This window comes from Penicillium odoratum, assembly GCF_028828045.1.
Source record: "Penicillium odoratum strain IBT 22623 chromosome Unknown utg000004l_segment0_segment0, whole genome shotgun sequence".
Lineage (NCBI taxonomy): Eukaryota > Fungi > Ascomycota > Eurotiomycetes > Eurotiales > Aspergillaceae > Penicillium > Penicillium odoratum.
In genome coordinates, this window is record NW_026643146.1 from 1,077,995 (window position 1) to 1,093,610 (window position 15,616).

At 48.0% G+C, this 15,616-nt stretch overlaps 7 protein-coding genes across 7 annotated transcripts; 6 read left to right on the forward strand and 1 right to left on the reverse strand.

Moving 5' to 3' along the window:
• Nucleotides 1–6: 6 nt before the first annotated feature.
• On the forward strand, nucleotides 7–2,334 carry N7520_004662 (putative C6 transcription factor; the record flags this gene model as incomplete). The annotated part of the gene is made up of 4 exons (XM_057138596.1): nucleotides 7–113; nucleotides 169–291; nucleotides 365–1,097; nucleotides 1,147–2,334. 4 exons carry the CDS (start codon nucleotides 7–9, stop codon nucleotides 2,332–2,334), a joined length of 2,151 nt encoding a protein of 716 aa, XP_056996803.1.
• A 119-nt stretch (nucleotides 2,335–2,453) lies between these two features.
• N7520_004663 (DUF1445 domain protein) lies at nucleotides 2,454–3,344 on the reverse strand (the record flags this gene model as incomplete). Its single annotated transcript, XM_057138597.1, has 2 exons — nucleotides 2,454–2,597; nucleotides 2,655–3,344. The coding sequence occupies 2 exons, from the start codon at nucleotides 3,342–3,344 to the stop codon at nucleotides 2,454–2,456; spliced, it is 834 nt and encodes a 277-aa protein (XP_056996804.1).
• A 575-nt stretch (nucleotides 3,345–3,919) lies between these two features.
• N7520_004664 (uncharacterized protein) lies at nucleotides 3,920–5,595 on the forward strand (the record flags this gene model as incomplete). The annotated part of the gene is made up of 4 exons (XM_057138598.1): nucleotides 3,920–4,154; nucleotides 4,213–4,636; nucleotides 4,702–5,104; nucleotides 5,164–5,595. The coding sequence occupies 4 exons, from the start codon at nucleotides 3,920–3,922 to the stop codon at nucleotides 5,593–5,595; spliced, it is 1,494 nt and encodes a 497-aa protein (XP_056996805.1).
• Nucleotides 5,596–7,179: 1,584 nt separating this feature from the next.
• Nucleotides 7,180–8,255, forward strand: N7520_004665 (uncharacterized protein; the record flags this gene model as incomplete). Its single annotated transcript, XM_057138599.1, has 2 exons — nucleotides 7,180–7,830; nucleotides 7,890–8,255. 2 exons carry the CDS (start codon nucleotides 7,180–7,182, stop codon nucleotides 8,253–8,255), a joined length of 1,017 nt encoding a protein of 338 aa, XP_056996806.1.
• Nucleotides 8,256–9,861: 1,606 nt separating this feature from the next.
• N7520_004666 (uncharacterized protein) lies at nucleotides 9,862–10,581 on the forward strand (the record flags this gene model as incomplete). Its single annotated transcript, XM_057138600.1, has 1 exon — nucleotides 9,862–10,581. One exon carries the CDS (start codon nucleotides 9,862–9,864, stop codon nucleotides 10,579–10,581), a length of 720 nt encoding a protein of 239 aa, XP_056996807.1.
• A 304-nt stretch (nucleotides 10,582–10,885) lies between these two features.
• On the forward strand, nucleotides 10,886–12,217 carry N7520_004667 (NADH:flavin oxidoreductase/NADH oxidase; the record flags this gene model as incomplete). The annotated part of the gene is made up of 1 exon (XM_057138601.1): nucleotides 10,886–12,217. One exon carries the CDS (start codon nucleotides 10,886–10,888, stop codon nucleotides 12,215–12,217), a length of 1,332 nt encoding a protein of 443 aa, XP_056996808.1.
• Nucleotides 12,218–12,820: 603 nt separating this feature from the next.
• N7520_004668 (HNH endonuclease family protein) lies at nucleotides 12,821–13,609 on the forward strand (the record flags this gene model as incomplete). The annotated part of the gene is made up of 4 exons (XM_057138602.1): nucleotides 12,821–13,023; nucleotides 13,071–13,242; nucleotides 13,302–13,440; nucleotides 13,497–13,609. 4 exons carry the CDS (start codon nucleotides 12,821–12,823, stop codon nucleotides 13,607–13,609), a joined length of 627 nt encoding a protein of 208 aa, XP_056996809.1.
• Nucleotides 13,610–15,616: the final 2,007 nt, after the last annotated feature.

The following is a 15,616-nucleotide window of genomic DNA, read 5'->3' on the forward strand; positions in this document are numbered from 1 at the left end:
CTTCCAATGGAGCTCATGCGGGATTCTATACATGTTTGGGAAAAACCGTCAGTAGACGACACACAGGATGACCGACCGCGGAAGAAACGCCGCAAATATATTGCAAGAGCTTGGTATGTCTTCCTTATTACCATGTTTGTGAAATGATTTCTAATTTCCACCCTAAAGTAATGAATGTAAGCGTCGCAAGATCAAATGTAATGGTGAAACACCATGTCATCGCTGTGGGCGACAACACATTGAATGTGTTTACGTGGAGAACGCGCCTCAAGAAAGTGGTGGCGATCAAGAGTACGCAACTTGTCCAAATCAAAATATAACTAAGAAACAATCGCCAATCGAGCAAGAGCTGATTTTAATCTAGAAATTTTGATCGACTGTTTGATCAAATGCGCTCCATGCAGGACCAGATCATCTCGCTATCTGCAGCCGTCCGCTCAGTGACGCATAGCGACGCGTCTCCCATGTCTGGCCCCCGGCCCAGCGTAGTTGGACTTGCAACGGGGTCATGCGGCTCAATACCCGCTCAGAGATCCCTAGGACGGGCATCGACCGCTCGTGAGACACCGTTTCAAGGCCCTACCACTTCGGCGTTTAGTTTCGACCTTGCCAAGTCTAGCCTGCAGCGTCGTGGAATCGTCGAGTATAATGAGGGAGGTGATGAGGGTGATCTTACTCAGGAACCATCACCCTCTGGATCACCCTCCGCCTCAAATCGTCAATTAGGGGTCCGACAAGTGGTGGACCCCCTTTGGACTCTTTCCAAGGATGAGGCATTGCGACTTTGTCAAGTTTATGAAGAGGAAATGGGTATTATGTACCCAGTGCTGGAGCTTTCGGAGCTTTTGGACCAAGTAAATCGACTTTACGGATTGATGGGTCATACCACGGACACAGGGACTTCAATGAATGAACGAAACGCGCTTGAGCGCGAGGATGTCTCTATCCTTCGGCTGGTGTTTGCCTGTGCTTTAACGGCTGAGGCTAGTGGTCGGAGCGAACAGGCTACTGCACTATTTGATAGCGTACGTGAGGTGCAGGACAATTGTGTCTGGGGACCCCCCGACATCAAGAGCATTATCTTTTTAACATTGGTGGTACGTGTACGAGACCCACGAGACATTGCCTAGCTGACCCGTTGCGCAGTCTATCTTCTACTTTCAAGAAGATGAAGAGACACTTGCCTGGCGTACCATTGGAATCGTTGAGCGTATGTGTCTAGAGAAAGGCCTTCACCGACGAGAGACATTAAATCATCCGGCCATCGAGGCCGAGGGGAAGGAACGCGTGCTTAGGCTTTTTTGGTCTATCTATATTCTTGATATGCGATGGAGCTTTGGAACGGGCATGCCATTTGCCCTTGAAGATACTGATATTGATCCGTGGCTTCCCGAGCCAGAGGAGAAGACACCTTATCTGCGGGTCATGATCCGCTACAGCCGCATCGCTGCGAAGGTGTGGAAATTCATATCGGCCTTTAATAATACGAATGAGATCAAAAAGGACGAAATGAACTATCTGGACTGGCAAGTGTTAAGCTGGGCACGGAACATTCCAGATTCACTACGACTGGACCGTTCTAGCACTCCAGAGTCGGAATCCGCCGTCGAAGATCCACGAAGTCTGCGGCGGCTCCGTGCGTTGCTGTATCTTCGCGCCAATCAATTACGGATGCTCATTCATCGACCGGTATTGCATACCGCCGCTCATATTGTACGATACCCCAGCGAGTCGGAGACGGTGGTCAAAATCGCCAAAGACACCATTCGCTTCATTACACACTTGAATGAAACCTCGGATATCTACCAGCTACAGCAGGTGACATTCAATTGGTTTTTGGTTTCTGCGCTGGCTGTTCTGTTTCTTGCCGTTTCCCAGGCGCCAACGCAATTCAGTGGGTCATGCAAGGAGGAGTTCTACTTTGCATTAGAACTGGTGAAAGGATTCTCTACGAAATCATACATCTCAAGAAGGTTGTGGAAGTCCATCCGAAGCCTGCGAAAGCTTGGCCCTCAATTAGGATTGGGAGGACAAAGAAGTCGACCAGATGAATCCCCTGTTGACAAGGATGTTGTCCCGCGAATCTTGGATGCCGAGAACTCGCCAGCTCCACCCCCAGGTTCAAGTGTAAATAGCCAGACGCCATTAGACGGAGCACAGATGACACAAGAGCTCATGCAGTGGTTTGAAGCGGTCGGAAACATTGAGGATCAAATCATGGGAATGGGAACGGGAGCAGTGCCAGAGGAAGGGCCGTGGCAGCAAATGCCTAATGGTGCCTACATGTTTGACTATGGAGGGGAGCTGTCAAGTGTTATGAGGGATTGTTTCTGATCTGTACATGGTATGACTTCCAGGACTAGACATGAATATTTGTACCGTCATTTATAGATGCTGTCTCATCATCCATTTATGTCTTCTGTCATTGGTTATCAATTTTGGACAAAAGCATTCTAGAAACTGCTAGGCCGAAGCTTATGCAGGTCAGCAACCGTCCAATCTGTCACTAACATATGACCGGGCTCATGGGCAAAGACAAGCCCACCGATACGATCTCCGGCAGCCTCCACTGCCATCTGGGGTGTCACACCGCAGGCCTAAATTGAATGAGCCAAGAAAGTTGCAAACATCTCAGGGACTACACTAATACTTACCCAGAATACAGGAACTTCACCATCTTCAAACACCTGTGCATTTCCAAAGTCTGGGCGACCGACATCAACGATCCCAAGATCCTTGGCACCATCCCAGCCCCAAGCGACGGGCTCCCCATGAGTCGAAAGATACGGGCGGGTGACTTCTCTGACGCGCTCGATCTGCTCCGGGCGATATGGTCGCATGGAAACAATGCAATGTCCACCGGTGAAGACACCCGCCGGCAACAGTGGAATATTGGACTTATACATTGCGACGATGGAACCGGTTTGTTGATGTCGAGGAGGCAAACCTGCAGCCACCAAGGCATCTTCAAAGGAAAACGAACATCCGATCAAGAAAGCGACATGGTCATCCGTCCACAAGTCAAGGACATCACACTGGCTCTTCATGGATTTGCCATTCTTGTAAATTCTGTATTTGGGGAAATCTGTTCGAACGTCGAAATCGGTAGACTGGATGCAGGCTGATGGTTGGATTGTATGTGGATCCCCCGGGCTGGACGTCATTCCAAGTAATGGACATGAGACTGGATTTCGAAGACAAAGATTATGAAAGTCAGTTGCATGTTTAGCAGGTAAAACCAGTAAGTTTGCTTGCAGAAAGCCCGGAGCAACGCCGGAAGTATTCATTAATAGATTCTGTCGACATTGCAAACGTGCCTCGAGAGCTGTCGCGATACTGCCCATTATGAGAAGTCAGACAAAATAATTGTACCTCAAACTGAAAGATGAGTGCTCGCTGTGTTCCATTATACACTAATTATGTTATGTTGGTTAATCTTGTTCTCTTATCATCGGGATCCACTTCCCGGGGAAAGCTCGGGCCCACTCTTACTCCGCACCAACAAGGTTCAACAACACCAGCCAGTATAAAAAAGCCGTGACCTTTTTTAGAAGGGATATGCAAGGCGGAGGCTAAAGCTGACATTGTATGTAAGTGAAAAGCTCGTATTCATGGACAAGTTTCCCGCCCCTCTTATCTGACTTTGACCGGCCCGACACCCCGTCGGTGGAGCAAGTCCGATAGCAACATGCACATATGCATGAGGCTAAGACAGAGGAGATAAGCCCATTCGGTATCCACTTTCCACTATCTTGCATGACCTTGACTCCACATGGCTTCCGTTTCATACTTGCTCTTATCGATCTGGGGATATATCTTTGGCTTGATCTCCTTTGAAATATCCCCTTCCCCACTTTGACTACTCAGGCACTTGTTGACATTCAACATCTGGAGCTTACCTCCTGAGCATTGAGCTGTCATGTCTCCCCGTAAGGATGACGACCAGGCATCTGTCTTGGAACACCAGAGCCAGCCTGTTCTAGAAAAGATCGACCAAGAGATGACAGTGACATATGACGCATCAAATGGAGAGTCACTGGACGTGGAGCTCGATCCAACGATGGAAAAGAAGCTGCTTCTCAAATTAGACCTTTTTTTTGTGCCAATAATCATGCTCACCTACCTCACTTGCTTCTTGGACCGATCCAATATCGGTAAGCCTTCCGACATCCTGATGTTCAAAATGGCATTCAATTCTAACGGATGTGCTAGGTAATGTCAAAGTCGCTGGCATGCCAGCGGATATTCACGCTTCAGATAGCCAGTTCTCAACGGCTGTTTCGATCTTCTATGCGACATATGTGGTCTTTGAATCCCCGTGGGCGGTATTGATGAAGAAACTCACTCCTCGGAATATTTTGACCGGTTTATGTATCGTGTGGTCCCTCACTACGGTTTTCTCAGGCTTCATTGAGAGTGTCGCCTCGCTATATGCCACCAGACTCATTTTGGGGGCCTGTGAGGCTGGTCTTTTCCCCTGTCTGAATCTTTACTTGACGATGGTATATCGGCGTGAGGAGCAAGCCAAGCGTGTCTCCTACCTAATGAGCTGCGCTGCCATCTCCGGAGCTGTAGGGGGTCTTTTGGCGTATGGATTGCTGCAGATGGATGGAATTGGCGGAAAGGCTGGATGGAGGTATGTTTCTCTGGCGCCGTCACCAGCGAGGAAAGCTCAGCTGATTAATTCTCTTATGTCTTCAGGTGGGTATACATCATCGAAGGTCTCTTCAGTTTCATCATTGCTGTTCTCATTTGGTTTGGGCTACCAAACGACCCAGAGAAGGCTTATTTCCTCACAGAAGAGGAGCGGTGGATGATGCGTGTGCGTAACGAGCAACGTCGAAAGTACATGGGCAGTGAAGAATTCAGCTGGGAGGAGATGCGAATTGCAGTGTCTGATCCGAAGTTGCTCTTCTCTGCCATCGTCCAATTCTGCCAGGATATTCTTCTCTACGGGTTCAGTACTTTCCTGCCAACCATTCTTAAGAGCATGGGTTACGATTCGCTCATGAGCAACGTTCTGACCGTGCCGGTCTACGTCTGGGCAGCTATTGTCTTTATCTCGATAGCGGTCTGTGCCGATCGTTACTCCAAGTTCGCATCTGTAAGTCCTGCCATTATGTATTCGAACTGAATGAAGCTAATGCGACCGGGTCATTTTAGTATATATTTGCCGTCAATATCCTGGGTATCATTGGCTATATCCTACTACTGACAGTGAAGAGTACTGCGGTCAAATACTTCGCATGCTTCCTTATCGCAGTCCCGACGTATACGGCTGTTGGTCTCAACCTCGCATGGCTTAATGTGAATGTCGCTCCTCAGTACAGACGTGCTCTGGCAATTGGACTACAACAGACTATAGGAAACTGTGCAGGTATTGTGGCAGGTCAAGTCTATCGAAAGTCTCCATATGTGCTTGGAAATTCATTCTCCTTGGGAGCAATAGGGGTTTCACAAGTGGTGGTTGTTTGTCATGGGCTTTATCTGCGACGCCAGAACAAGTTGAAGGACCAGATTGAGATTGGAGGAAAGGAGGATCATCGGCGCATTACCACCGGTGATAGAGCCGTGGACTTCAAGTACCACTATTAATTCTGTCGGGACTGTATTTATGGATGCAAATTGTTATGTCAACCACTCTAGTAGTAAACTTGGCTCCCTTCTTCCACTTCTCTTCTCTTTCTTTTCAGCTCGCTAGTTATTAATTTGAAGACTCCTTTCCTCTTTTAGAGATCCTTTGACTATTCTCTAATCCACTAGGAAATTACGGTTAGTTAGCGTTCTACAAAATTCGCCATTTCCCTCAGGTGTCAAAGCTCAGTTGGGAACACCGGGAAAAAGACTCACGATCAAGATTTGAATGAATTCATTCGCAATTCTTGAAATTCATAATCAAATGGAAAATATGTGGAATGTGGACAAGAAACCTCGGACAAATGTCAACTTTGAAACGGCGTGAGCGGAACCAGTCGATGACGCGCACGACCCGATCAAGTATACTTCTACAGACCTGTTTCAGTCCAAGCCTATATAAACAGTCTCACAGCCCCATTTAAATGGGAAAGAAATTACATATCCACTACCTATAAGATCAGATTACCTTCAAATTCCAAAATTCTGCTACAGTCCCTTCAAGACCCGCTCATACGGTATACCACATCACATATAGCCTACGCAATGGGCCTTTGCATGTCTTTCCCTCGTCACCATCGCTATCCACCTATGGGAATGGGAATGGGAATGGGGGGATTTGGCCCACCGCCTCGACGGCATTATCATCATGGAGGAATGGGAATGGGAGGCGGATATGGTGGATGGGGTGATCATCCTGGTGGATACGGTTATGGTCCAGGATTTGGAGGTGGAGGTCGTCGACCTGGCTTTGGACCTGGTGGTGGTTTTGGGGGGCGCAGAGGCCGACGCTGCTAGTGTATAGGAAGACTCATTCCTGTGCAGAGATATGTGAGGTCTATACCGATACTGGGTTGAAATAATTGATATTTGTTGGGGTCGCAACCAAGTACATAGTGTGTTCCGCAGCAATAATATCCTGGGCTTGTGGATCCTGTTCCAGGCTGAAATGTCTTCGATAGAGCATTTGCAGATTTCTAATGTGAAATGTGCGTTGCTCCTAGCTGAATGACACGTCCATTTGTGTTAAGATGACAATCATGGAAAATGTGGAAATATGGGCCATTGAAACCAATGAGATCGTGCAATAATTATTGAATCCGCCTCTTCGCTCGGGTTCGGTCAATCCTTGATGAGTAAAACAAAGATCTAATCTTCATGGCTTATCTCATTTCAAGGTGAGCAGCCCGAGACTATGTTTCGGTTGTCGGCGCACTCTTCGGCTAACCTGTAGATTGCCGCGCTCGAGCTTCTACCGCCATTTGGTACATTCTCTGGAGCGATCATGCGGATAGAGACAGACAGCAGCTGCTGTGCCACATTATTTCGAGGTTGCTAGAATGAGGGTCTATTGTTGACAACTTCCTCAAGTATATACGGAATAACGATGTCATTCTTGAGATTACATGTAACAATCTCGGCTGTCATCCTTACATCTCGGCCTGTTTCTCCCGAATAGCAAATGTGCTCGGCAAACTGAGAAACCCCTCTTTGATTTGCATAAATTGACAGGAATATATCCTTGTTTACATGGTGTCAACAAAAATGGAGGGCACTGTGATTATTACTGGTGCTTCAGGCTCTGTGGCCATTGAAGCCGTGCAACAGTTTCTCTTGTCTCACCCGCGCTTGATGGTTGTCGGCACTATTCGAAATAAAACCAAAGCTTCGAATAGCCCCCATTTCCTCCGTTTGCAATCGATTGAACAAAATTGTCACGAGAAGAGACTCGTTCTCGAGAGTCTGGACCTTGAGTCGTTGCAAGATGTGCGATCCTTCGCGGATAGAATTGCTGCCCGAGTCACTGCGGGAGAGCTCCCTCCGATCTCAGCCATAATCTGCAATGCATTCACCTGGTCACTGGAAGGTGGTCAGAAATTTTCCTCTGATCACTATGAATCGACATTCCAGGTCAACCATCTTACACATTATCTTTTGGTGCTGAAGCTGCTGCCGAGTATGAGCCGACAGGCTGGTCGGATCATTATGCTGAGCTCCGAAGTTCATGATCCGAAACATCATAATCCTCTAGCGAGGATGGGAGCAAGTCTACCCGCCAATGGAAATCTTGAAGAGTTGGTCAAACCTAGCCCAGACTCACTGGGGACAGAGTATGATATGGGCTGGAGGCGATACGCCAACAGCAAATTGGCCAATGTTATGTTCATGCATAGCTTGAATCAACGATTGCAAAACGTATGAAAAGATTCTTTCCCCTGGGAATGACGCATAACTTACAACCTATTGGTAATTAGGATCCGTTGTTGAATGGAATAACCGCATTAGCCATGGATCCCGGCGCTGTTGTCGATTCCCGAGCCCATGAAATCCACCACCGTTTCATCAACAAATCGATATTCGCCCTGATGAAATTCTTACACCCGGTGCTGACCCTGTTCACTAAGCGTGTCCGTACAAATGCGGAGTCAGGCAGAGATCTTGCAGCCCTGGCTGCTGATTCAAAGTATCAATTTGTTCGAGGGTACTTCGATGGGCAAAGGGCGACGGCACCCACTGCTGTTGTTACAGAAACCGACATTCCGGAAGCTCTTTGGTCAGCATGCTGGGATTGGACCAATATGGAAGATCGTGAGACCTGTTTGCCCAAACATATACTTTAAAGAGAGTGGGAAATAGTGGACCTCCAACATGCAAGCGTTCTTGCTTTGGTACAGATACATATGTTTTCCACGCGCAATTCATCGACAAAGAAACCGAAATGGCTGCGACTGGCAGCCCAACCACTAACTGCAATTACCACAAGGACTCAACAAGGGAATGCAAGTAGCAACTTGATCAAGAGCGCTTTCATATACAGCAACAAGTAGTAATATTGAAACCCAACGAAGATTTTCCACCTGTCCTTGTAGCATACAAAATGAACCGAAATGCACGGAATTCAATTTAGTACAAACGGTCGATATGAATCATTGTCAAAAAAATCATTCTGATATCCAAGACAAAACAATTTGAAAAGGAAGCCTGCTTAACATATTCCAGCAAAAATCCGCCAAACTTCCTGGCTAATACGTTAACAGACGACCAGATTCACCAAGGAAGTTCCACAATGTGGATCCCGGGATCTCCCCGCTCCCTCTTCCCCTTTCAACCCCTCAGGGCCGAGACTCGGACAACACAATTGAACCGCCCATATTGCAATGCTAGTCCCAAGAGACCTGCAAAAGTATGAGGCATGCTGATACACCAGGAGCCCCACAGGTTACAAGGTCCAAGACTTACCGCCGGCCTCGACGTCGACCAGCTCATTTGCGTACAAAGACAGGATGTTTGACATGTAAGCCAACCCTGCAAGGATGACCCACCGCGCAATTTAGTCGTCCATAGAGGCTTTTTGGCTGTCATTGATGCTGGGAATGTCATAGGTCGAAGACGAAAGAAAAAATGTGATGAAACGCGCTCGCAATGTTCAAATTGCACGAGGCAGAATATTGAATGCATTTGGCAAACATCTGCATCGCGGCCAATTCCACGTTCTGGCCGCCAAAATACTGATTTGAGTGGAATAACCGAGGGGACGCAGGACCAAGTGTCAGCCTGTTTGACCCCAACCCGCTTGCCGAAGCAGTCTACAGAGCCCGCTAGGTCACCTCAGAGGCATCTCAATCCCTTGGGTTATAATGAATTGTGGATTGTTTCGAAATCCAGGGCTTCACAATTTTCGCTCGCTGCGTGGACATCTACCGCATCATACACATACTCTTCTGCTATCACACCGGAAAGTCGCCATCTTTTTCATTTTTTGAAATGCAAATTTCTCCCTGAGTTGATTCGACCGGCAGCGGATAGCGAAGTGATAACCACACTGAGCAGACAGACTTTGACTTTGGCTCTTGCTCAGCCATTCTTTATGCATGCCTTGCTCGCTTGTTGTGGAGCTGAAATTCCCTCCCATGATCCTGCGGTTCACGAACTGGCGCGTTTCCATTACACTCAAGCAGTGGCGGCACTTCGAAGGCATATAAATGATCGAAATATTCAAAGTGAGTGGATGGTTACGATGCTCACTGTCATGATGCTCTGTATATATGAGGTATGTTGTTGCTGTGGACAAGGATTGTAAGAGAGATTTTAACGTGCCCAATGTAGAGATCTAAGCCAGAAAGATCATCTGGGGTAGAGATACACCTGGCAGGAGCCGCAAGACTGATTCAACTTTGCTCTCGAGGCAACCTAAAAGAACGTGAAGCATCTGACTTAGAAAAAGCCATGCATCGCCTCGTTCGAGAGTCCTTCATATTCCATGTCGCCACTAGCCTGCCTTTCCAGGATGAGCATTTGCACCAAATGGAGATCGAGAGCGCATTCTGTCTAGCTGAAGAGGCCGTCTATCCTCACTTTCTTACTGACTCGTCCTATCACTCGGACTCACCAGTACTCGGATTTCCACCAAAGCTATTCCGCTGTATTTACATGGTATATCGGCTATACCAGACATCACAATGGGGATCTGTGCCATTGGAAACGTTCCAGAATCTGGACCACGATCTGCTACGGTGGAACAATCATATCACGGCACCCAAATTTGACACACTACTAGACCGCAAAAGTGACCCGATCGTCCCCAACGGCTCGATTGTCTGCTCCTGCCCAGACATTGAGAAACCATCACATCCTGCGACCTTAGGACCAAGGTTATACATACTAGGTTGCCGGATTCTTCTGCACCGCATGTCATCGGCATGTAAAGGCGACAAGCCCAGCTTGGGGCGACTACTGCAAGACGCTATTACAGCGGTACAACAACTTCAACCTAAGCAGGACTACTTTGCCGAATATTACTGCTGGCCGCTCCTTACCATTGGAATGAGTTTGGAACACCCATCAGACCAGGATTTGCTGATGAGCCAGGTCCACGCTTTCTGGGTCGCGACAAACAATGGAACGATGAGGCGACTCGCTGATAAGCTTCTTCTGTACTGGAAATAACGAGAGGCTCACCGCTATTTTCAGCTTCTTTTTGAATTGAGGATGTCTAACTTTATTGGCAAATTACAGACAATCACTGTTTTCGCCGACCCAAGTGGCCTCCAAGCACGTAATCGGTCTCATCGTGGCCCACCTGCGGATAGCCGATTTCCCCGAACAAATCATCCCAAGATGTGAATTTAGATTTGTCAGCTGATGGAACGCCCCTCAAATACCCCAATTCCCCAATTCCAACTTCTAGACATTGAAGTTGATAGTTTAATTCTCCCGCAACTCTTCTTCGACATTTTGACTTTCATCAACCATGGGTTCCATCGCATTCAAATCTCCACGTGTTATCAAGGCACCGGGTCTTCCATATTTCACCCCGGCCAACAATGGCGGTGCAGCTCTGAACCCGCAAGACCCGAGCACGCCAACTTTGTTTCGGCAATTGCATATCCGCGATGTGACATTCAAAAACAGAATCATGGTCGCGCCCATGTGCATGTACTCGGCGGACCCAGATCCATCTTCGCCGGCAGTTGGTGCCCCTACCGATTACCATATCGCGCATCTCGGCCACCTAGCCACGAAAGGCGTCGGCCTTGTAATCATCGAAGCAACCGCAGTGCAGCCGAATGGCAGAATTTCCCCAAATGATCTGGGTTTGTGGCAAGAGGGCACCGACTCTGAGCAATTCAAGGGACTGCAGCGTGTTGTGAATTTCGCTCATAGCCAAGGGGCCAAGGTCGGTATTCAGTTGGCCCATGCCGGTCGGAAAGCTAGTGTCGTTGCCCCCTGGTTGTCATCTGAGGGCAAGAAAAGCAGTATGAAAGCGGATGAAAGTGTCGGTGGCTGGCCGACTAATGTTGTCGGTCCCTCCGGGGGCGAAGAGCACATCTGGGCCCCGGGAGATGTCAAGTATTGGCCGCCCCGGGAGCTCAATACGGCTGAGGTTGAAGAGATCGTACAGGCATTCGCTCGCAGCGCGAATTTGGCTGTTCAGGCTGGTGTCGATTTGATCGAGATTCATGGTGCTCACGGTTACCTGCTGAACCAATTCTTGAGTCCGGTTACTAACCGCCGAACCGATAAATACGGCGGGAGCTTCGAAAACCGGGTCCGATTTTTGCAGGAGGTTTGCACCGCGACTCGCGCTGCCATTCCTGATGGTATGCCCTTGTTCCTACGCATCAGTGCTACTGAATGGTTGGAAGAACAAGCGGTCGCAGCGGAGGTTGGCAGCTGGGACATGCCTTCATCGATCAAACTGGCAAAGTTGTTACCGGAATTTGGGGTCGATCTTTTGGATGTCAGCTCCGGTGGTAACCACAAAGATCAGAAGCTCCAGCCACACACCAATTACCAAATTGATCTTGCGGGCGAGCTTCGCAAAGAGATCCGCAAAGCGGGCCAGAAGACGCTGGTGGGTGCAGTCGGTCTGATTACAGAGGCCGAGCCGGCTCGTCAGATCGTTCAAGGCGCTGACGAAGCGGAGGCTACGGAGGAAATTCTTTCAGGGCAGGAGCCTAAGGCCGATGCTGTCCTCATGGCTCGCCAGTTTCTTCGAGAGCCCGAGTGGGTTTTTACAGCGGCAAAGAAATTGGGTGTCCCAGTGTCTGCCCCGTACCAGTTCGCTCGAGCAATCTTGTAGATTCGTCGCACATGAGGTGGATGATGTACATAATGGCGCATTAGACCACGCCTTTCCACTATAGAGCCATTGTATTAGAAGCGAATCTCGAGATTTTCATTTTGCAGTCCCAAGGTAGAAATAGATTGCCATGTGAAGCAGACATTGAATAGCTACCAACAGCACTTGACGAGATGGTCTACTTCATGTACCGTATCTTCTTCCCCTGACATGCTTGGCGCAGCCCCTGGGCCACTTATCATTTCCCACTCGCCCACCTTACTCTTGTAATCTATTAGCATCCGACATGGCTTATCAAGATTTCTTCGCAATACCCAATCGTGAGACGAGATGTGCTCAACGTGCAACGCCAAGTGCGTAGCCAAGACATTAGCGGAGTCAATGTTACATGCATACAAGCCCAAATATTATCAACCGTGGGCATGAAAAGGAATCTGCAGTGAATAAACAATGCTCTTGAGTATCCCTTTATAGCGCCGCTCAACCGCAGTCATTGAGTTGTGGAAATAATTCTCTAGCATTCCTATCTGTGACGCAGGGATATCCTCCTTACATAAAGGTCCAGTCAGTGGGAGTTGATCTGATCACCCACACGGAAGCAGAATGGCTCGTAGTGGGATTCTTACTTACGTGGGAACACTGGTAATAAGCGCGGTATTTATTGTGGCGCTTCCTGCTCCTAGTCCCCCAGATGTTCCGACTGCATCAACGGCCCAGGATGAACTATCTGGCTTGACAGTTGCGCCGCAGGGCTCCCAAGATGGCTATTCCCGGGCCAAATTCCCTCACTGGATTACTCAAAGCGGGTATGTTCTAGCTCATTGTTTTAGTAATTTCCTCTGACATGCCATAGAACATGTGATACCCGCGAGGTTGTCCTCAAGCGAGATGGAGTGGACGTAGTACAGAGTTCTAGTTGTGCTGCGACTAGTGGAACATGGTATTCACCATATGACGGAGCAACATGGACCGAGGCTAGTGATCTTGATATCGATCACCTTGTTCCGTTATCCAATGCCTGGAAGGTCAGTATTTCATATTCTGAGACTTGCGTAGGACTTCGGTTAATGAACTGGCTTTGCAGTCTGGTGCATCTGAGTGGTCTACCAGTGACAGAAAGGCTTTTGCGAATGATCTTACTCATCCGCAGTTACTGGCTGTTACAGATAATGTGAACTCTGCCAAAGGCGATAGTGGCCCAGAGAGATGGAAACCCCCTCTTTGTAAGTTGCTTTATTGTCCGGCAACCGAGTATGGATATGGTCTAACGTCACTTTAGCGTCTTACTACTGCACGTACGCGGAGATGTGGGTCAGAGTCAAGTCGGTCTATAATTTGACTATCACGGATGACGAGAAATTTGCTCTGGTGAGCATGTTGGATACTTGCTAGAATGTTTTGAATGTTTGCGACTCAACTAGCCAGCATAAATATTCTTCGGGGGGCTTGACAGGAGAAGGCGATCATAGCATGTTTATTTGTATGCAGATCATAATAGCATGGTCTATATGACCTTGTTGGAAGCTGATTTTATAGTACAAAATGACACTCGCTGTGTCTTCCAGATAAAGTAGAGATGTCTGAGTAGTGAAGGGTTGGACTTACGCCATGTTCGGCAATTCGCTCGTCACCATCAAGGAGTACCTGAAACCCCTCACACCTCCATCGAGACAAAAGAATATCCAATTCGGAAGGAACGGACCAGATTTTCTCTAGTCTCTTGAGAACCCACGCTGCTTGTCCCCCCATAGATGTTGCAATGAGAAAGGAAAGGTAAGTATGCACACATATCCTTTCGTCTGGGAGAACAGCGACAGACCCTAGAATGGCCAATGGCCAAGCCAGAAAGCTGGTAAAATATTGGGTTTGATCGAGCTGAGGTAGTAAATCCATGCCTTGTTTGACACATACCCCGATCTCGTGATCAATTTCACCTGGTGTTAGATCTGGATGGGACTTCAAAAGCAAAATCCAAAGGACAACAACGTATAGCGCAGCAGATACGTCCTCGATGTTTCCCGTCACTTGGGCCCATTGCAAAAATTGGCGTTCCAAATGCTTCCAGGTATGAATCTCCACATCTATCAATGGTCGCGAAAGCCGAGCAAGTTTCGTCGCGTCGGCAATCAACAAAAAGAACTCATATGATACATGAAGAATAGGCTGGCTATCCATGACTTGTTCGTGCCCATGTTGGGGGCGATGTATTGGATCAGAAAAATAGCTTGATAATTCCAGACGAAAACGAGGTTTTGAAAGCGAGTCGAGAGAAGGATCGAAGAGCATCATCAGTGACGCGTGGTAAACGAAGGACTCAACGCAAATTCTGTCAAACACTGCACTTGCTTGCGGGCAGTTTATCCATCGCGCGCGACGTTTTCTGAGCAAAATCTCCGATGCTGTGACATGGGGTGCGATTTTAAGCATGGTGTCCAAGCGAAAGCTCTAAGTTCAGATTAGCAATCAGATTTTACCTATTTGATAGAGGGGTTAGAAAGCCATATGGCTCTTGGTCTTCGTACCTCAAACACAGACAAGGTTATAACAGTCGCAAGTAGGGCATCATTAGACTCAATGTCAGTGGTTTGACTCAGAGCACGGCGTAAACCATTTAATGTCTGTGTATAGCTTTGAACTGCGCAGTGGATCGACTGACTAGAAAGAGAGGCTAGTTGCATCCCAGCTATAGAGATTAATGCACCCATTAAGGGCGGGAATTCCAGGGCGAGACGCAACATATATGTTTGGTCTGCATATCGGGCAAGTGAGTTTGGTCGCACCAAACGTGGTAGAATCTTAGATCCAAAATATCGATAAAGATGGCAATGTTCTTCCCGATGAAATGGGGATGGCATATGGACTGGTGGGCGAAGCCCGGGACTTAGAATGGCGGAGTTGGAACTCGACGATGCATCGCTGTGACCACTGCAGATAGTGCGCTGCTCAGGCCTCGTTCGTCGTGTCCGTCCATCTTCAGCCCCTTCGTCAGATGGCCAAACGCACTGAAGCTCATTACGGCTACACCCCGCACACTGGGGCCGTGCCTCGTCGCATTTCTTCCGACGTTTGCGACCTGTATGGTATTATATTTAATATGGCATAGGGTTTGAAATGATTTTAGCGGAAGCTTACATTGCAAGCAGCCGGTCCGGGTTCTAAGCTTTGCTGATGAGATCGATCTCATGTTGGTCTAAAGCAGAAAGTAAGCGTGGGATGTTTGTCGGACTCCGCCATAACTATGCGCTCGGGAACCATGGTTGACTAATTTCCGACACGTGTGGGCTTTCATTTCGGAACGATACGTGCTTTTTCTTGTGAAAAATTCATAGTGTATCTAAATGTTGTATTAAAAAAAAAGCTAAAGCAATCTTAGAGTAACCCCCTTATGATGCCCCTTAT